Source organism: Callorhinus ursinus, unplaced genomic scaffold (assembly GCF_003265705.2).
Source record: "Callorhinus ursinus isolate GAN/ISIS: 27379988/994484 unplaced genomic scaffold, GSC_fseal_2.0 scaffold21, whole genome shotgun sequence".
Taxonomy (NCBI): Eukaryota; Metazoa; Chordata; class Mammalia; order Carnivora; family Otariidae; genus Callorhinus; species Callorhinus ursinus.
In genome coordinates this window covers 15,725,137-15,741,036 of record NW_027397083.1, presented here as the reverse complement: position 1 = coordinate 15,741,036, position 15,900 = coordinate 15,725,137, and the positions used below count along the sequence as shown (strand labels likewise).

The window sequence follows — 15,900 nt, the reverse complement described above, 5'->3', positions numbered from 1 at the left end:
AACCATGTGGTATCCTCAGACTTCCAGCCTCCAGAGCTCTGAGAAAGACATTTCTGTTATTTATAAGCTACCCGGTCTGTGGCATTTTGTTCTGGCAACCTGAATGGGCCAGGACAATATGTTTTCATTTATCTTGGATAAATCCGTAGGAGTGGTATCTCTGGGTCATGAGGTGTATGTTCAACTTTTTAAGAAATGACAAACAGGTCTACGAGGTATGTGTGCTACTTGACCCTCCCTCCAACAGTATGACAGTTCTGATGTCACTCCTCAACCTCACCAACGTTTGCTGTTATTAATCTTCTTAATTTTAGCCATTCCAGTGACTGTAAAATGATATAATCTCCCTAATTACTACCAGTGTTGAGCACTTCCTCATGTGTTTATGGGACATGTTATGTATCTTCTTTTATTGATGATGACTGTTCCAGGCATTTGCCCAATTTTTTTATTTTTTTATTAACATATAATGTATTATTTGTTTCAGGGGTACAGGTCTGTGATTCATCAGTCTTACACAATTCACAGCGCTCACCATAGCACATCCCTTCCCCAGTGTCCATCACCCAGCCACCCCATCCCTCCCACCCTCCTCTACTCCAGCAACCCTCAGTTTGTTTCCTGAGATTAAGAGTCTCTTACGGTTTGTCTCCCTCTCTGGTTTCGTCTTGTTTCATTTTTCCCTCCCTTCCCCTATGCTCCTCTGTCTTGTTTCTCAAAATCCTCATATCAGTGAGATCATATGATACTTATCTTTCTCTGATTGACTTATTTCGCTTAGCATAATACCCTCTAGTTCCATCCACATCATTGCAAATAGCAAGATTTCATTTTTTGATGGATGCATAATATTTCATTGTGTGTGTGTGTGTGTGTGTGTATATATATATATATATATATACCACATCTTCTTTATCCATTCATCTGTTGATGGACATCTAGGCTCTTTCCATAGTTTGGCTATTGTGGACATTGCTGCTATAAACATTGGAGTGCAGGTGCCCCTTCGGATCACTACATTTGTATCTTTGGGGTAAATACCCAGTAGTGCAATTGCTGGGTCATAGGGTACCTCTATTTTCAACTTTTTGAGGAACCTCCATGCTGTTTTCCAGAGTGGCTGCACCAGCTTGCATTCCCACCAACAGTGTAGGAGGGTTCCCCTTTCTCTGCATCCCTGCCAACATCTGTCATTTCCTGACTTGTTCATTTTAGCCATTCTGACTGGTGTGAGGTGGAGCACTTTTTCATGTGTCTGTTGGCCATTTGGATGTCTTCTTTGCAGAAATGTCTGTTCATGTGTTCTGCCCATTTCTTGATTGGATTAGTTTTTCTTGGGGTGTTGAGTTTGATAAGTTCTTTATAGATTTTGTATACTAGCCCTTTATCTGATATGTCATTTGCAAATATCTTCTCCCATTCTGTCGGTTGTCTTTTGGTTTTGTTGACTGTTTCCTTTGCTGTGCAAAAGCTTTTATCTTGATGAAGTCCCAATAGTTCATTTTTGCCCTTGCTTCCCTTGCCTTTGGCGATGTTTCGAGGAAGAAGTTGCTGCGGCTGAGGTTGAAGAGGTTGCTGCCTGTGTTCTCCTCAAGGATTTTGATGGATTCCTGTCTCACATTTAGGTCTTTCATCCATTTTGAGTCTATTTTTGTGTGTGGTGTAAGGAAATGGTCCAGTTTCATTCTTCTGCATGTGGCTGTCCAATTTTCCCAACACCATTTGTTGAAGAGACTGTCTTTTTTCCATTGGACATTCTTTCCTGCTTGTCAAAGACTAGTTGACCATAGAGTTGAGGGTCCATTTCTGGGCTCTCTATTCTGTTCCATTGATCTATGTGTCTGTTTTTGTGCCGGTATCATACTGTCTTGATGATTACAGCTTTGTAATAGAGCTTGAAGTCCAGAATTGTGATGCCACCCATTTGCCCAATTTTTTTTCCAATAAAACTTTATTTACAAAAATCGTTGATGAGCCACAGTTTGCAGAACCTGTTTTTATGCATAGGATTTGTGACAAATCATTACCATTTCCTCAAGTCTAGGCCTCAAACTGTAACTTAAACTTCCTGAAAGCGCAAAAGCCCATGGTTCCCTACAAAATACACAGTGTGTTTTAGGACTGTCACCAATCCTGTCATAATGCAGTGTTTTAACTTTCATCAGTTGCCTATTTTTTATTTATTTTTATAGGCATTTTTTTATGTTATGTTAGTCACCATACATTACATCATTAGTTTTTGATGTAGTGTTCCATGATTCATTTTGTTTGTGTTTGTGCATAACACACAGTGCTCCATGCAGAATGTGCCCTCTTTAATACCCGTCACCAGGCTAACCCATCCCCGCACCCCCTCCCCTCTAAAACCCTCAGATTTTTTCTCAGAGTCCATAATCTCTCATGGTTTGTCTCCCCCTCCGATTTGCGCCCCCTTCATTTTTCCCTTCCTGCTATCTTCTTCTTCTTCTTTTTTTTTAACATATAATGTATTATTTGTTTCAGAGGTACAGATCTGTCATTCAACAGTCTTACTCAATTCACAGCGCTCACCATAGCACATACCCTCCCCAATGTCTATCACCCAGCCACCCCATCCCTCCCACCCCCCACCACTCCAGCAACCCTCAGTTTGTTTCCTGAGATTAAGAATTCCTCATATCAGTGAGGTCATATGATACATGTCTTTCTCTGATTGACTTATTTTGCTCAGCATAATACTCTCCATTTGCCCAATTTTTTAAATTGAGTTGTCTTTTTGTTCTTTATGTATAAGAATTCCATATATATTCTGGTTACAAATCCTAGCATTTTCTCCTGGTCCATGGTTTATCCTTTCATTAGGTGTCTGATAGAAAAGTAGTTTTTAATTTTGGGTTTTTTTTTTTTAAAGAGTTTATTTATTTGAGAAAGAGAGACAGCATGAGGTGGGTGGGGAGGCAGAGGGAGAGGGAGAAGCAGGCCCCCCGCTGGGCAGGGAGCCCAATGTGGCACTCCATCCCAGGACCCTGAGATCATGACCTGAGCCCAAGGCGGATGCTTAACCAACTGAGCCACCCAGGCGCCCCAGAAAACTAGTTTATAGTGTTGATGAAGTCTTAGGGCTATAGAATCTGCTCCAGGACCAGGCAGTCGGACTGAGCTGTGTCCTAAGCCATGTCCTGTGTTGGAATACTTTCTAGAAAGAAGGTACTTGGCGGTCCCAGCAGGGCTGTCATTTCCTTCAAGTTTGGTCTGTAGTATTTCAAAGTGAAGCTGAAGTCACATGGATACTTCGTCCCTGTGTGAGCCATCCTGGTGTGCTCTTTTGAAAACAACCCTGAAAGAGTCACAGCCTCTCACTCTTTCCAGTAGGCACCAGAGCTCAAGCCCCAAGTGGGTTCAGGTGTGGAGAAGAAATGGCCTTAATTTCTTCTAAATACTTGTGGCCTTTGCTGCTGAATGATGAAATACTCTAAGAGTCCAGGATCTTCAATATGTGCATATCCTCTGACCCCATAATTCCACTTCTAGGGGTTTAACCTGAGGCTGAATCCATGGTTATGTGCAGAGTGTCAATGACAAGTATACTTATTTCAGCTTTGTTTCTATAGCAAGATACTAGGACACCACCTACAATAGGGGACTATTACATATAGACTGAAAACTCCATATAGCAGAATGCTATGAAATCATTTAAAGTTAGTCCCTATAATACATATATTTACTAGCAGAGACATTTCACAATATTGTATAAAAAGGGTTTCAAAATATTATATACAGTCCCATTTTATAAAAAACCTTATATATGTATATATATGCATACATACATATGTATGTATGTTTGTGTATTCTGTTTATAAAAGCATGACCCAGATGACTCAGTTTGAGTGCTGTGTCAACAAAAGTAATTTTTAAATACTTCTATTCCTTTACTTATATTTTTCATATACATGAAGGTGATTATATCATGCCCAGTAAGACTTATAAAATTCCCTTAATTCCTCTCCCGTTCATATGTCATAGCTGCTTCTGCACCCCTCTCCAAAATCCCACTTAAAAATACTGCAGCCCGGGGCGCCTGGGTGGCTCAGCTGTTAAGCTTCTGCCTTCGGCTCAGGTTATGATCTCAGGGTCCTGGGATCGAGCCTCACGTCAGGCTCCCTGCTCAGCGGGAAGCCTGTTTCTCTCTCTCTCTCTCTCTCTCCCTCCGCCTGCCGCTGTGCCTACTTGTACTCTCTATCTCTCTGTCAAATAAATAAAAAAATCTTAAAAGAAAAAAAAAATACTGCAGCCCACATCCCTTCTGCTTGTTTGTTCTCCCCTACTTCCTATTTTCCATCACAATAGCTGGAGAATCTGTGTGGCCCATGCTGGGCCCTCCTTGAAAGGGGGAGGGGGTGGAGGTTGGTGGGGGGGGTGTTGGCAAGGCTCCAGCATTGATAATCTTCCTTCTATTTCATATGCATAGAAAACATGTGGAAGGATATGCACAAAGGCCAAAATGTTAACAGTAGTTATTTCTGGCGGTAGGATTAGAGTGGATTTTAATTGTCTTCTTTTTGCTTATCTGTGTTTTCTCATTTCCTACCATGATCAGACATTCCCTGATTAATTTTTTAGAATTTTTATTGAAGTCCATCTTGATTAACTTATAAAAATAGTTTTTTAAAAAACTAGTTCCCCAGTACTTCAGGAGGTTGGAGAAGCAAGTAGGGTAAACTTCAAGTTAAAGAGGTTTAAAAATAAATTCTCTGTCCCAGACACAGCCCCCAACATTATACCCAAGGCAACCATCAGCCAACACTGGGAGGTTTGTCTTTGCTCCTGTCTCCCCCTTTTTGTCAAATAAAAGCAAAAGGTATTGTCAGAAATGTGCAAATTAGAGAGAAGGGTTTGGGGCAAATTAAGCAAGTTAAGCCAGTATAGACATGCTATGCCTTATCTGGAAGATGGGTACAACCATATGGTCCTCGGGACGGTGAAGTAACACATGTGGAAAACCCAGGACAAGTCTGGCTCACGACAGGTCCTCGAGTAGATTTGAGCACCTGCTATGTTAAGTTTTGTCCCTCATCAGACAGGTCTTGATTCCAGCTTTGGGCTCAGCCCTGGATTGGAGGCTGTGGCTATAAGCCTAAAACGCAGGCTCAGCCCTGTAGGCACTGCCAATCTATGGAATGAGACAGATAACAACAGTTAGGAGAGCAGCTAATAAGTATTAAATGCTCATGTGCCAGACACTCTTAGAAGAGCTTCATATGTATATATTGATGTTTTCCATCTTTCTAGGAGTCTATGAGATTATCTCAGTAATTATTTTATAGTCTGTCCTCCTGGTCACAGATGGTCTGTTTGTCCTTCTGTCAGAGCCCCTATCTGCGGTGTGGTAATCTCTCTGTTTAGATATGTACAATGGGTAACAGTTTGGGGCTAGAATCAGACTCTCTTGGTTCAAATTCCAGCTCTGCCAATTATAGGCAACATATTCAATACCCCAATTTCTTCACCTATAAAATAAGGACAGTCAGCATTGCTACCTCATAGGTTACTGAGAGAAAAAGGGTGAGGGGCGCCTGGCTGGCTCAGCTGGTAGAACATGCAACTCTTGATCTCAGTGTTGCGAGTTTGAGCCCCACACTGGGTGTAGAGATTTTAAATAAACTTAAAAAAGTGCTCGCTTCGGCAGCACATATACTAAATAAACTTAAAAAAAAAAAGAAAAGAAAAAGAGCGAATATATATATAAAGCACTCTGGACAGTGTCTGGCACATAAGCTGTGAATAAATGTTATTTGCTATGATTATTGCTGTTGTCTTTGTCGTTTGTCTCCTCCTATAGACGGGGAGCTTCTTGAGGGCTGGCTCACCATCTTATTAATTGCTGTATCCACAACTCCCAACCCAGGGCCTCATTGAAATAATAATTGTCTATTAAGTAAAAGAGCAAATGTATCACTACTCCCATGTTTCAAGGTGGAGAAGGAAGTTGGGCAGGGGTATGAGTAGTAGACATGAGATTACTTCATGAGTAGACATGAGATTCCCCCAAGAATGATGATAGTAGGAGGAACTCTGGCCTTCCCGGAGCAGAGAGAATCCAAGAAACAGTAAATGTGAGAACCAGAAGGTCCTTCCCAGATCAAAGTTCAGCTCCCCCATTTGACAGATGAGGAGCCTGAGGCTTAGGGAGTTCAGGTGACTTGCCTGTGGTCATACAGCTCATCAGCATTGGAGTGAATGTGTCAGGGCATGTGGGCCCTTTATCCTAACCTCAGGTTCTACCCCATGGGCAACTGGACAGAATTTCTTATTGGTTTAATTTCACAAGGTTTTTTTTTTAATATGCTAAGCTCCTAAGAGACAGAGGTGAAATGAGCTCAGGGAGCATCCAGATTTGGGTAAGACAGACATTAAATAAGCAAATACAAGTGTGAGGAGGGGGAAGCCCAGGGTATGATGACAGTTTGTCTTGTTTCCATCAGTAGACGTCAGGAGACTGAAAAACCAAGTGAGAACAGTGGGCCAGCAGGAGGAGGCTGGAGCAAACCTGTTGAGGTCACTTGGGGTATAGCTCTGGACCCTCCAGCTAAAGTGAAGCCCCCTCCCATATGAAATGGAAACTCTGGGGTGGGAAGCAGAGGTTGACTTCTGTTGGGGTGTTATGGGGTGGATGCGGTGGGAGCCTGGAGAAAATGTCTCCACCTCATCATCAAAGGTCATATCTCCCCCACCAAGCTGGCAGAGGGGGGGACCCCTCTCTGAGAGAGAACCCCACCCCAGGGCTCCTGGAAGAGTGACAGAGCAGGGAATTGTTGCTAACAAGTATATTTTTGCCCTGCTTAAGGCACAACTATAAATTCACATAATAGATCCACCAATATGACTGGAAATGCATAGGACAGCTCGGGGGTGGGAAAAATCATAGCTCACCCCAGTGCCATTAATCTTCCACCTGGGAGTAGTTTAGCGTTAAGCATCCATTATTTATCAGGGAGACGGGGATATAGGGAGGAAGGGCAGTGTATGGGAAGCAAACAGCATTGACAGGGAAATGTAATGGGCAACGTGGTGCAGCAGGATGTGGGGGGGGAACGGGAGCTGGGAGAGCCAGGCTCTGCCACAGCCACCCCTGGGTGACTTGGGAGAAGTCACTTAAACCACTCTGGCCTTGACCACCTCATCTATAAAATGGGGCTTGGACTAAATGGTCTCCTAAATTCCTTTCAGGGTTTGAAATTCTGTCTAAAATGTTCTCTGCGTTATGAAGAAAATTTGTTTTCAGAAGTTGCATTCATGAGGCCCCTGGGTGGCTCATTCGTTAAGCATTTGCCTTCGGCTCAGGTCATGATCCCGGGGTCCTGGGATCGAGACCCGCTCCGGGCTGCCTGCTCAGTGGGAAGCCTGCTTCACCCTCTCCCACTCCCCCTGCTTGTGTTCCTTCTCTCGCTTGTCTCTGTCAAATAAATAAATAAAATCTTAAAAATAAAAAGTCGCATTCACTACCCTAGAAGGTGTCATCAAGCCATCAGGGAGCACATTTGCGGGAGAGCCATCTCAAGTCTTTCCCTAAAGATCCCCAATTGATAAGAGCCCCATGAGGGCATGCACCCAGGTATGAAATGTTTCTGAGTTTGTTTATTGGGGCAAAAGTAATTTTGCATTCTACTCCATAACCTATTTTTGCTTCTGTTCCTATAAAAATAGTATTCTCAATTCTTACTGTAGATGTTTGTTGATAAATCTAGATTTGAAAGTTGACAGAGAACCTCACCTTTTGATCTTGAACTATGGCCAGGCCTTAACTCTGGGTGATAAGATTACAGAGAATGTCTCTTTTCTTCTTGGTGTTTTCTGTATTTTCTATTTCTTCGCTAATGCATTTATATTAATTTAATACTAAAGGAAAGTGAATACATCTTCAAAATAGGAAAAATAACAAATTTCTGACCTTCCGTGTATAGATTTTAAGGGGAGAAAGACTTCCCTTTATGAACGAGTTTCCTGGTGACATTTTCTTTTTGTGCTCTATCTCATATATCTGAGAGGCTTACACATAGTAATTACATGAGAAACAGGTGCAGTTGAATATATAAAAGTAATAATAATGATAATTATGGTGACGACGGTTACCACTGTGTTTTGCCGTATGCTACTGTTCTAAACTCTGTACGGATCATCATATTTAATCCTCGTAAGACCCCTGGAGGCAGGTGCTACTATCCTCACTTTACAGGTGAGGAACTCAAGTGATAGAAAGTGAAGTAACTTTCCTGGTTAGAACATCGTTTATGCCCTGTCTTCTCAACACACCTTTTATTTATTTTTTTAATATTTTTTATTTATTTGACAGAGAGAGAGAGACATCGAGAGAGGGAACACAAGCAGGGGCAGAGAGAGAGGGAGAAGCAGGCTTCCTGCTGAGCCGGGAGCCCGATGCGGGGCTCGATCCCAGGACCCTGGGATCATGACCTGAGCTGAAGGCAGATGCTTAACGACTGAGCCACCCAGGCGCCCCTCAACACAACTTTTAGATCTGGCCTTGCTGTAGCATCTGTCCTCTGCAGCAGGAATTTGACCTCCCCTTAGCGATCACTTAAGCTTTTACTTCTGTCCTGAGGCTTCTCTGTCTCTGTTCCATGGGAGCCCGTTGTACCCATCTGGCACCTGCACAGATCTCAGAGTTCAAGGACACTTTCTGGAGCAACTCTTGACTAGTGGGGGTTGAGAGCTGGTGGACAAGATTTTGTTATACAGTCCTCAACCATGTTCTGCTTGTTCGTTGGCGCGGGATTGGGGGGGTGGGTTCCAAGGGGAATTAAGCCTCAATTGCCCACAGCAGTCACTAATTTAGTGCCTGCCCTTGATTGGCTTTTTTTTTCTTCTCCCAATTTACTCATTCTAGGCCCTGACTCCCATTCCGTGGAATTGTTTTCCAAAATAAATGATCTGTATATATATAAAGTATGTCTCAGGTCCTGCTTTATGGGAGAACCTAAACTAAGACATTGCCCCAAGATTTACTCAGCTGTTAAATTGTGCCACCCAGGTGGGAGAATATTCATTCTCTGTAAAATAATAATAACTACCCAGAACCAGGATATAAATACCTAAATCTTTTTAAATGGGTGTGTGTGTGTATGGCGAAGGAGTTTACACACACACCCCGGTAGGCTTGGGAGTGGAATAAGTACACCAAAGTTTAATGGATTTTTAGATTTTTTTCCCCTCTTACTTATGCATATTGTCTAATTTTGCTAAAGTGGCAGTATGTCACTTACGTCATAGATGGAGAGCAGGATGGCAAACTGATCTATGCTGATTTATTCTCACGGAACGCTCATGTTCTTCTAGCCACGGACATGCTTGAGTGAATGTGGACTAACTACTCCCCCACAGCCTTACTGTCAGGCTATCATAGACCCAGACACAGGCCGACTTCTTAAATAAGCATTCATTAGCAGGCGAGCATGAGACGGTCGGTGCAGCCTGCTCTGGAAGCTGATGATGCCCCAGCCTCTGCCAACTCAGGTACTGCAGCTGCCCCCTAAGTGAAAGGTTCACTGGAGGAAGGCGGGAGAACATTCTAGATCTGTTGGTCTCAACCCTGAGCTGGCAGGAGAGTCTCCTGGACGGCTGGCTAAATCAGTTTGCTGGGCCCTGCTCCAGAGCTTCTGATTCAGTGCGGAGCCCACTTTGAGATCAGGGTGATCTAGAGGCAGGATTTTGTTGCTCTCTCCAATAAAACTGGCATTGGGCAGCCAGCGATTCCCTAAATGGCTGGACACGGGACCATTTAGAGAGTTAGTCTAGAGTCCAGAGCATCAACCATTGGGGTGTAGACTACCAGACGCTCTAGATTCTTTTACCTAAAAGGCATGAGGGTGGAGAATGTCTCTAAGTGGTTTTAGAGAATATCATTAATGCCGTCAATGAAAAGCCATTTCTCATCATCCTTATGCCAGTTAGCAAAGCCTGCTGCATTGCTGGAGCTCCGGAAAAGTGAAGCCACATGGAGAGCTGGCAAGTGGCCTTCCAAACACAGTGCTAGCTGACCACCCCTGTGGGGTGGATTCCTGGGTAGGGCAGCGAGGTGCTAACATAAATGAACACTACACCTAATAGCAGGAGTCCAAGCTGAACATTTTTTTAAAAAGATTTTATTTATTTATTTGACAGAGAGAGACACAGCGAGAGAGGGAACACAAGTAGGGGGAGTGGGAGAGGGAGAAGCCGGCTTCCCAGGGAGCAGGGAGCCCGATGCGGAGCTCAATCCCAGGACCTTGGGATCATGACCTGAGCTGAAGGCGGCCCCTTAACGACTGAGCCACCCAGGTGCCCCCAAGCTGAACATTTTAAAGTGCAGACAGCGTTAAGGGGAAGGAAAGGTCATTAACAAATCAATGGGCATGTGTTTGATCCCCCAGACGGAGCCTGAGATCATAGAAGAAACCAACATTGACAGAGTGAATGAGCCCCGGGGCTACGGCAGGTCAAGGCAGGTGAAGGGCCACTCGGAGACGTCCACACTGAGCTCCCAGCCATCCATCGACGAGGTCCGGCAGCAGATGCACATGCTGCTGGAGGAGGCCTTCAGCCTGGCGTCCGCGGGCCACGCAGGCCAGGGCCGGCACCAGGAAGCCTATGGCTCAGCACAGCACCTGCCCTACTCGGAAGTGGTGACCAGTGCTCCGGGGACCATGACGCGGCCCAGGGCAGGAGTGCAGTGGGTGCCCACCTATCGCCCAGAAATGTACCAGTACAGTCTGCCTCGGCCGGTAAGTCAGATGTCCCACCCACCTGCCACCAGAAGGTCAGCTCTGCCCAGCGTGTTCCCAAAGGGGGTTCTCAGGGCAGGGACTTCTAGGGATAAACCACCTGGGGATTTGGAGACAAACTCTTCTGGGCTCTCATCCCATCCTCCACCCATGATCCAAGCCTAAACCCAGGGGCACAAACACACAGGAAGCCCTTACATCAAACCGTAATACACTGTAGAATGAATTTCCTTTCGACTACCCCTCCTGTAAAGGCTTGACCTCATTCTTCATGCTCTGGTGGTTTCCTGCACTTCCAAGTGCGAGGACCCATTTTAAATGTCAGAACACATTGCAGAGCTGCGTATTAGGGGGCCATGGGCCTGGTGGTTCAGAGCAGAGGCTCTGGAGGCGGGTGGTTTGACTCTGAGTCCCTGTTCCCTGACTCACTAGCCTTGGAAACATCACTTAAATTCTCTACAGGTGAAATCAACAAGAAAAATAACCCACTTCCTAGGGTTGTTGTAAAGATTAAACGAGTCAATCTATCTGAGGCACTTAGAAGAATGCCAGGCACACAGTAAATGCTACAACAATGTTAGTCGTGCCTACTTCATTTGCTGGTAAGTGCGCTTCAGGATCGGAGAAAGCACCCAGTGACTGAAAGCTTCCATGATTTAAACAAGAATTTTAATTAGTGTGCATTTCACTCATTACCAGAACATCTACAGATACCTTTTTAAAAAGATGGATAAACCGTGGACCATAATAAATGATGCATTGTGCGTGTATAGATTTTACCCTCGTAATATAGTCTCCGCCCTATCTCCGAGGGTTACTCATTAATAGAGCTTTATAAGTTGTCATTGTCATGTATAATAACATAACAAAAGCCAACAGTTGTTGTTTTACTTTTATTAGGTATTGATCATGTATATGTGTATGCTCTTGATCATGCTAGCTCATTTATTTAGTCCTTACTACAAGTAAGGACCACTGAGGCAGGTACTAGTTTTATCCCTATTTTACAGGTGAAGGAACTGAGGTTACACACGTGTTCAGGTCCCACAGCCAGGAAGGGGCACCGCTGGGACCCAGAGCCAGGGATCGGCACCAGGGCTCGTATTCTTAACCAGCATGCTGTTCTCCCTTGTGCAATGTTACAACACCTCTTCATCCATATTATTTCTTACATCTGCAGGAGACTAATTGGGACACCTATGGGCTGGTGGACCCTCGTGATAATTTCATGCCCCTACCCTCCACGGTCCATACCACACAGGCACTTAATAAATTGCTGCTATGCTGTACGACCACATATTGTTCTCCTTTGCTCCAGATTCCCGCCTCTCCTCCAAGTCACTGAGATGTCTCCCCTTGACCCTGCTCCTCATCCCCTCTATCAGTTCCCTCTCTTTGATTGTCAGCGTCTAGCCTTACCTTTCCCATTGGCTAAGTTTTAGCAGGAGAGACTGAAGTTTATTTCACACAGAACCTCGAAGATGGGGTGGCCGTGTGGGGGGGGACCATCATCTGCAAGCATTTGTCCTTAGGTTGGCAGGTGCAGAATTTCTATCTTGTCTGTTCACTCCACGGGGATCAGCTCTTGGGAATTTGACTCACACTGATTAGGCTCCCAACAACTGTTTTATTAAGGATTCGAACTTAGCAACCCGCAGTGAGAAATTGGCTGACCACATAGGCCAGAATACTTATGCTTGCTGGTCAGTGTGATCTTTCATTAAGTAAAAGCCAAGCTGAGGAAAGTAAAACATTGTCAGAAGGAGAGCTAGTTATTATTGGAGCTATCTTCTTCTCCGTCTGTGATAGGCAAACCTGGAGAGTACAGACAATGAAGGACAAAGGGTAAACACCAGCCATCTTTTTTACATCCCATTTTCTGAGGTATGGGTAGAATACAATGCAAAATTCTTAAAATAGTCTTTAAGCTAAAATAGAAGACTTTGGGGCGATGCCCAGATCTCAGGAATCTGAGTCTGTCTCCACCATCAGAGAAGTTTGCTGGACATGTTCAAGAAGCACCACCTTCCAAAAGGGTGTCAGCAACTGTGGGGCCACCACCAGCCATGCTCCCATCAGCTGGAGTCCCAAACATCCTTTTCTCAGAAAGAGAAAAATTCTCACCAAGCCTTACAAATCCATCACCTTTAAAAGACTTTCCTTTGGCCATCATGTTACAGTTGGCACAATTATAGTTTTCTAATTGTCCATTAAATCGGTACCCACCCTTATGGGAGAAGAAGGGGTTTTTCTTACTGAGATTTAGAAAATGCCCGGATCTTATCACATTTATACGCAGCTCTTAAGTGTCTGTCCCCTGGGAAGAGTCACCTGTATCTGTTCTGTATTGATTCATACTGACTTCAGTTTCGTTGGCTCATCCTTCTTGACCTCCATACATTGACCTCATCCCTGGACTTGCCCTCAGCCCGGAGTAGAAGGGCACACAGCGGCTGAATGACTGTAGCCAGTGGCTGCAACTCTGAGCCTCGGATTCCTTGGCCATGAAACGGTGGTGATAAGAGGTCTTCAGTGAGGATGAAGTGGGCATTCATGGAAAATGTTTAGCACAGTCCTGCACCTGGGGAGCACCCGCTGCTTGTTTGCTGATATTAATCAGAGGGCTTCCGATGAAACTCAGCACCTCAAATTGCTCAATCAATGGTAGTCATCATTGTAAAAATATTCTGCCCTTTTCGCTGAATTCCACTAGTTATATTCCTTCTTCTGACAGTTCTGGGACTACATCTTTTCCTCCTCATGCTCTGTTGAATTCCTTTAAGAGCATGCTCCGGGTGCCCCAACTGAGGGTCCCAGAGAAGCTTCACTTCTGTTGAAAGATGATTCTTAACAGCTGGACCCCTCTGGCTGGAGGCCAGACTCTGGGGATCCATAGAGAGATCCGATTTCAGAGAGAAAAATTTAAACAACCAGGAGGAGTCTTCCAACCGCTGATGGAATCCATGTCCATGGTGCTTCAATTTAACAAAACTATCTAAAAATTTCACTGTGGGACCTATGAAAACCTAGATCATTCTGTGCGTTATAATTTGGGGTTGGCAGTGGTGCCAAGAAGGGCAACAACATCAGCATTCTAGGCTTGAAAAACAAGGCCACCGAAAACTGGGAAAGAGCTGAGAAATAACACAGCAGAGAGATGGGCCATCAAACCAGAACACTATCAAAGGCAGTTCTCTTGTTATGAAGGCTTCCTCTTTTTTGCCAACACATGTGGTCCCTATTTTCATAAAAGGAAAAAATAGCTAACAATACACAGTAGAAATAATGATTCTTAACCCGAGTTCTTTGCCGAGCCCCCTTGTGCTATGATAATGTCGAAATCAATAGAAAAGGTGGTGATTGAGAATGGTAACTATGATTACTTTTCAGCTTCCCAAAAGGAAGCACTTGGAGCTCCGCCGGAGGATAATTGGAAGCTGGTGGTTTTCAATGAGCTAGGCCAGGCTGATGCCATTTATATCACGGCAGCCTGGGACTTCCGCACTGCAGTTTGGGGGACTCTTGATCATATTTCACCCCGGAATCTGTGATGAGATTGGACTTGACACCTAAAGACTGATCCAATTTTACCAGCAGCCCTAATGAGTCTGTGTCAAGTGGAATGAAAACATCCTTCAGCCTTCCTGTTGGTGTCAGAGGAGGGGATTCAGAGAAAGGTAGTGGAGTTAAAACAGCCTCCCCACTAGAGGCTTTCCAGGGGCAACTAACAGTAATAATTATAACAACATCAACAGTGGCCATCTATTGAGTTCCCATTACGTATTGGACACGAAGCTAAGTGCTGTGTAGACATTATTTCTTCTAATCTAACTAGCATCCTATGAGATCCATATTATTATCCCCATATACTCAGTGAGGAAACTGAGGCTCAGAGAACTGAAGAAACATGCCCAAGGTCACACAGTTATCAAGGCTAGGCACAGGGTTAGAGCCTAGAGCTGCCTGACTTCAAAGCCCACACACTTTCCACCCTTTGGCCCAGTGAGCCTTGGGGATGTCCCCCAGGCTTTGAGGAGACTCAGATCTCCAGAACATCATAGTGTGATTTTCTCATAAGGAAGCTGACCCTGAGGGGATTTTGTCCATTCCTATCACTGCCGCTTATAAGCGAGACACCTCTATTAGGATGAAATCGAGAATTTCACGGCTTTTCTTTTTTCCTGTTCTCCCCTCAAAATCAAAACAAAACCCCTGTTGATGAGATCGGCAGACCTGTCAGATACGAGTTTGCAAACACCACAACACTTGGGTTCAGGAAATAATTACGTTTCTTATGTTTCTCCAAATCCGATTTGCATCTGTTCTGAGCTCCCGTCTGGTCAGGTGGGTGGGAAATTCAATGTCAGTTTTTATTGGGCCCTCTCCGCCTCTGGGTGCTCCAAAATCATGGGTGGCTTGAGGCGGTCGGAACACCAGGAGCGGGTCTGTTCCTGGCACTGTTGGTGGGGCGCTGTCTAACTCTTGGGAGTCCTTGAGGCAGGTCACACTGTCACATGTCCTACAGCCTTGGTGTGGGGGTCTTTGCCTCTGGACTGCCCTGAGGAAGCCCCCTTGAAAACCAGCTAAGTACCCAACACCCTGCAACAGCATACCCCTCGAAGCTTAGAAAAATCACTCAAGTGAGTAAAAACCATAGTTTATCCAGGAAGGCTGCATGGGAAGGGAGAAAGGGAAGTATAGGAGATGAAGTCTGAAAAATACTTAGCCCACAAAACTCAGGGAGTGCAGGACATACACCTTTCTTTATTTTTCTCTTCTCCATGTGCCAAAGGCTCAGTTTCAGTTCAGGGTCTCCCTTTCTACCCGTGGGTTGAGCTGTTGCAGGGTCCTACATGGTGCAAAGCATGGTGAAGGGGTGGGAAGTAGGCATCAGAATCTGGTTTCGGTTTGTCCTCATCTAACTACTCTGGCTGGTGTCCCTGAGAAGTCCTTATTTCCATCTAATCTCCAGCTGTTAGTCCAGGAGGAGCACAGCTGGATCCTGAGACTCCTGTTTGCAAGCTCTGTCCAGACCCCTCTCCTCTCCCTGCCATGCTTGAGTATGCTTATTCTCCCTGTCTCTCTCTTTCCCCCTCTATCACACACACACACACACACACACACACACACACACACACACACACAC

At 44.7% G+C, this 15,900-nt stretch overlaps 1 protein-coding gene across 1 annotated transcript in view; it reads left to right on the top strand.

Annotated features, from left to right (window-relative positions):
• Nucleotides 1-15,900, top strand: part of KIAA1549L (KIAA1549 like) — a 266,072-nt gene that overhangs the window by 231,328 nt on the left and 18,844 nt on the right. The window contains exon 17 of the mRNA XM_073904787.1: nt 10,404-10,754. Within this exon, the coding sequence (XP_073760888.1) occupies nt 10,404-10,754 (351 nt within the window). The remainder of the gene's footprint in view (nt 1-10,403; nt 10,755-15,900) is intronic.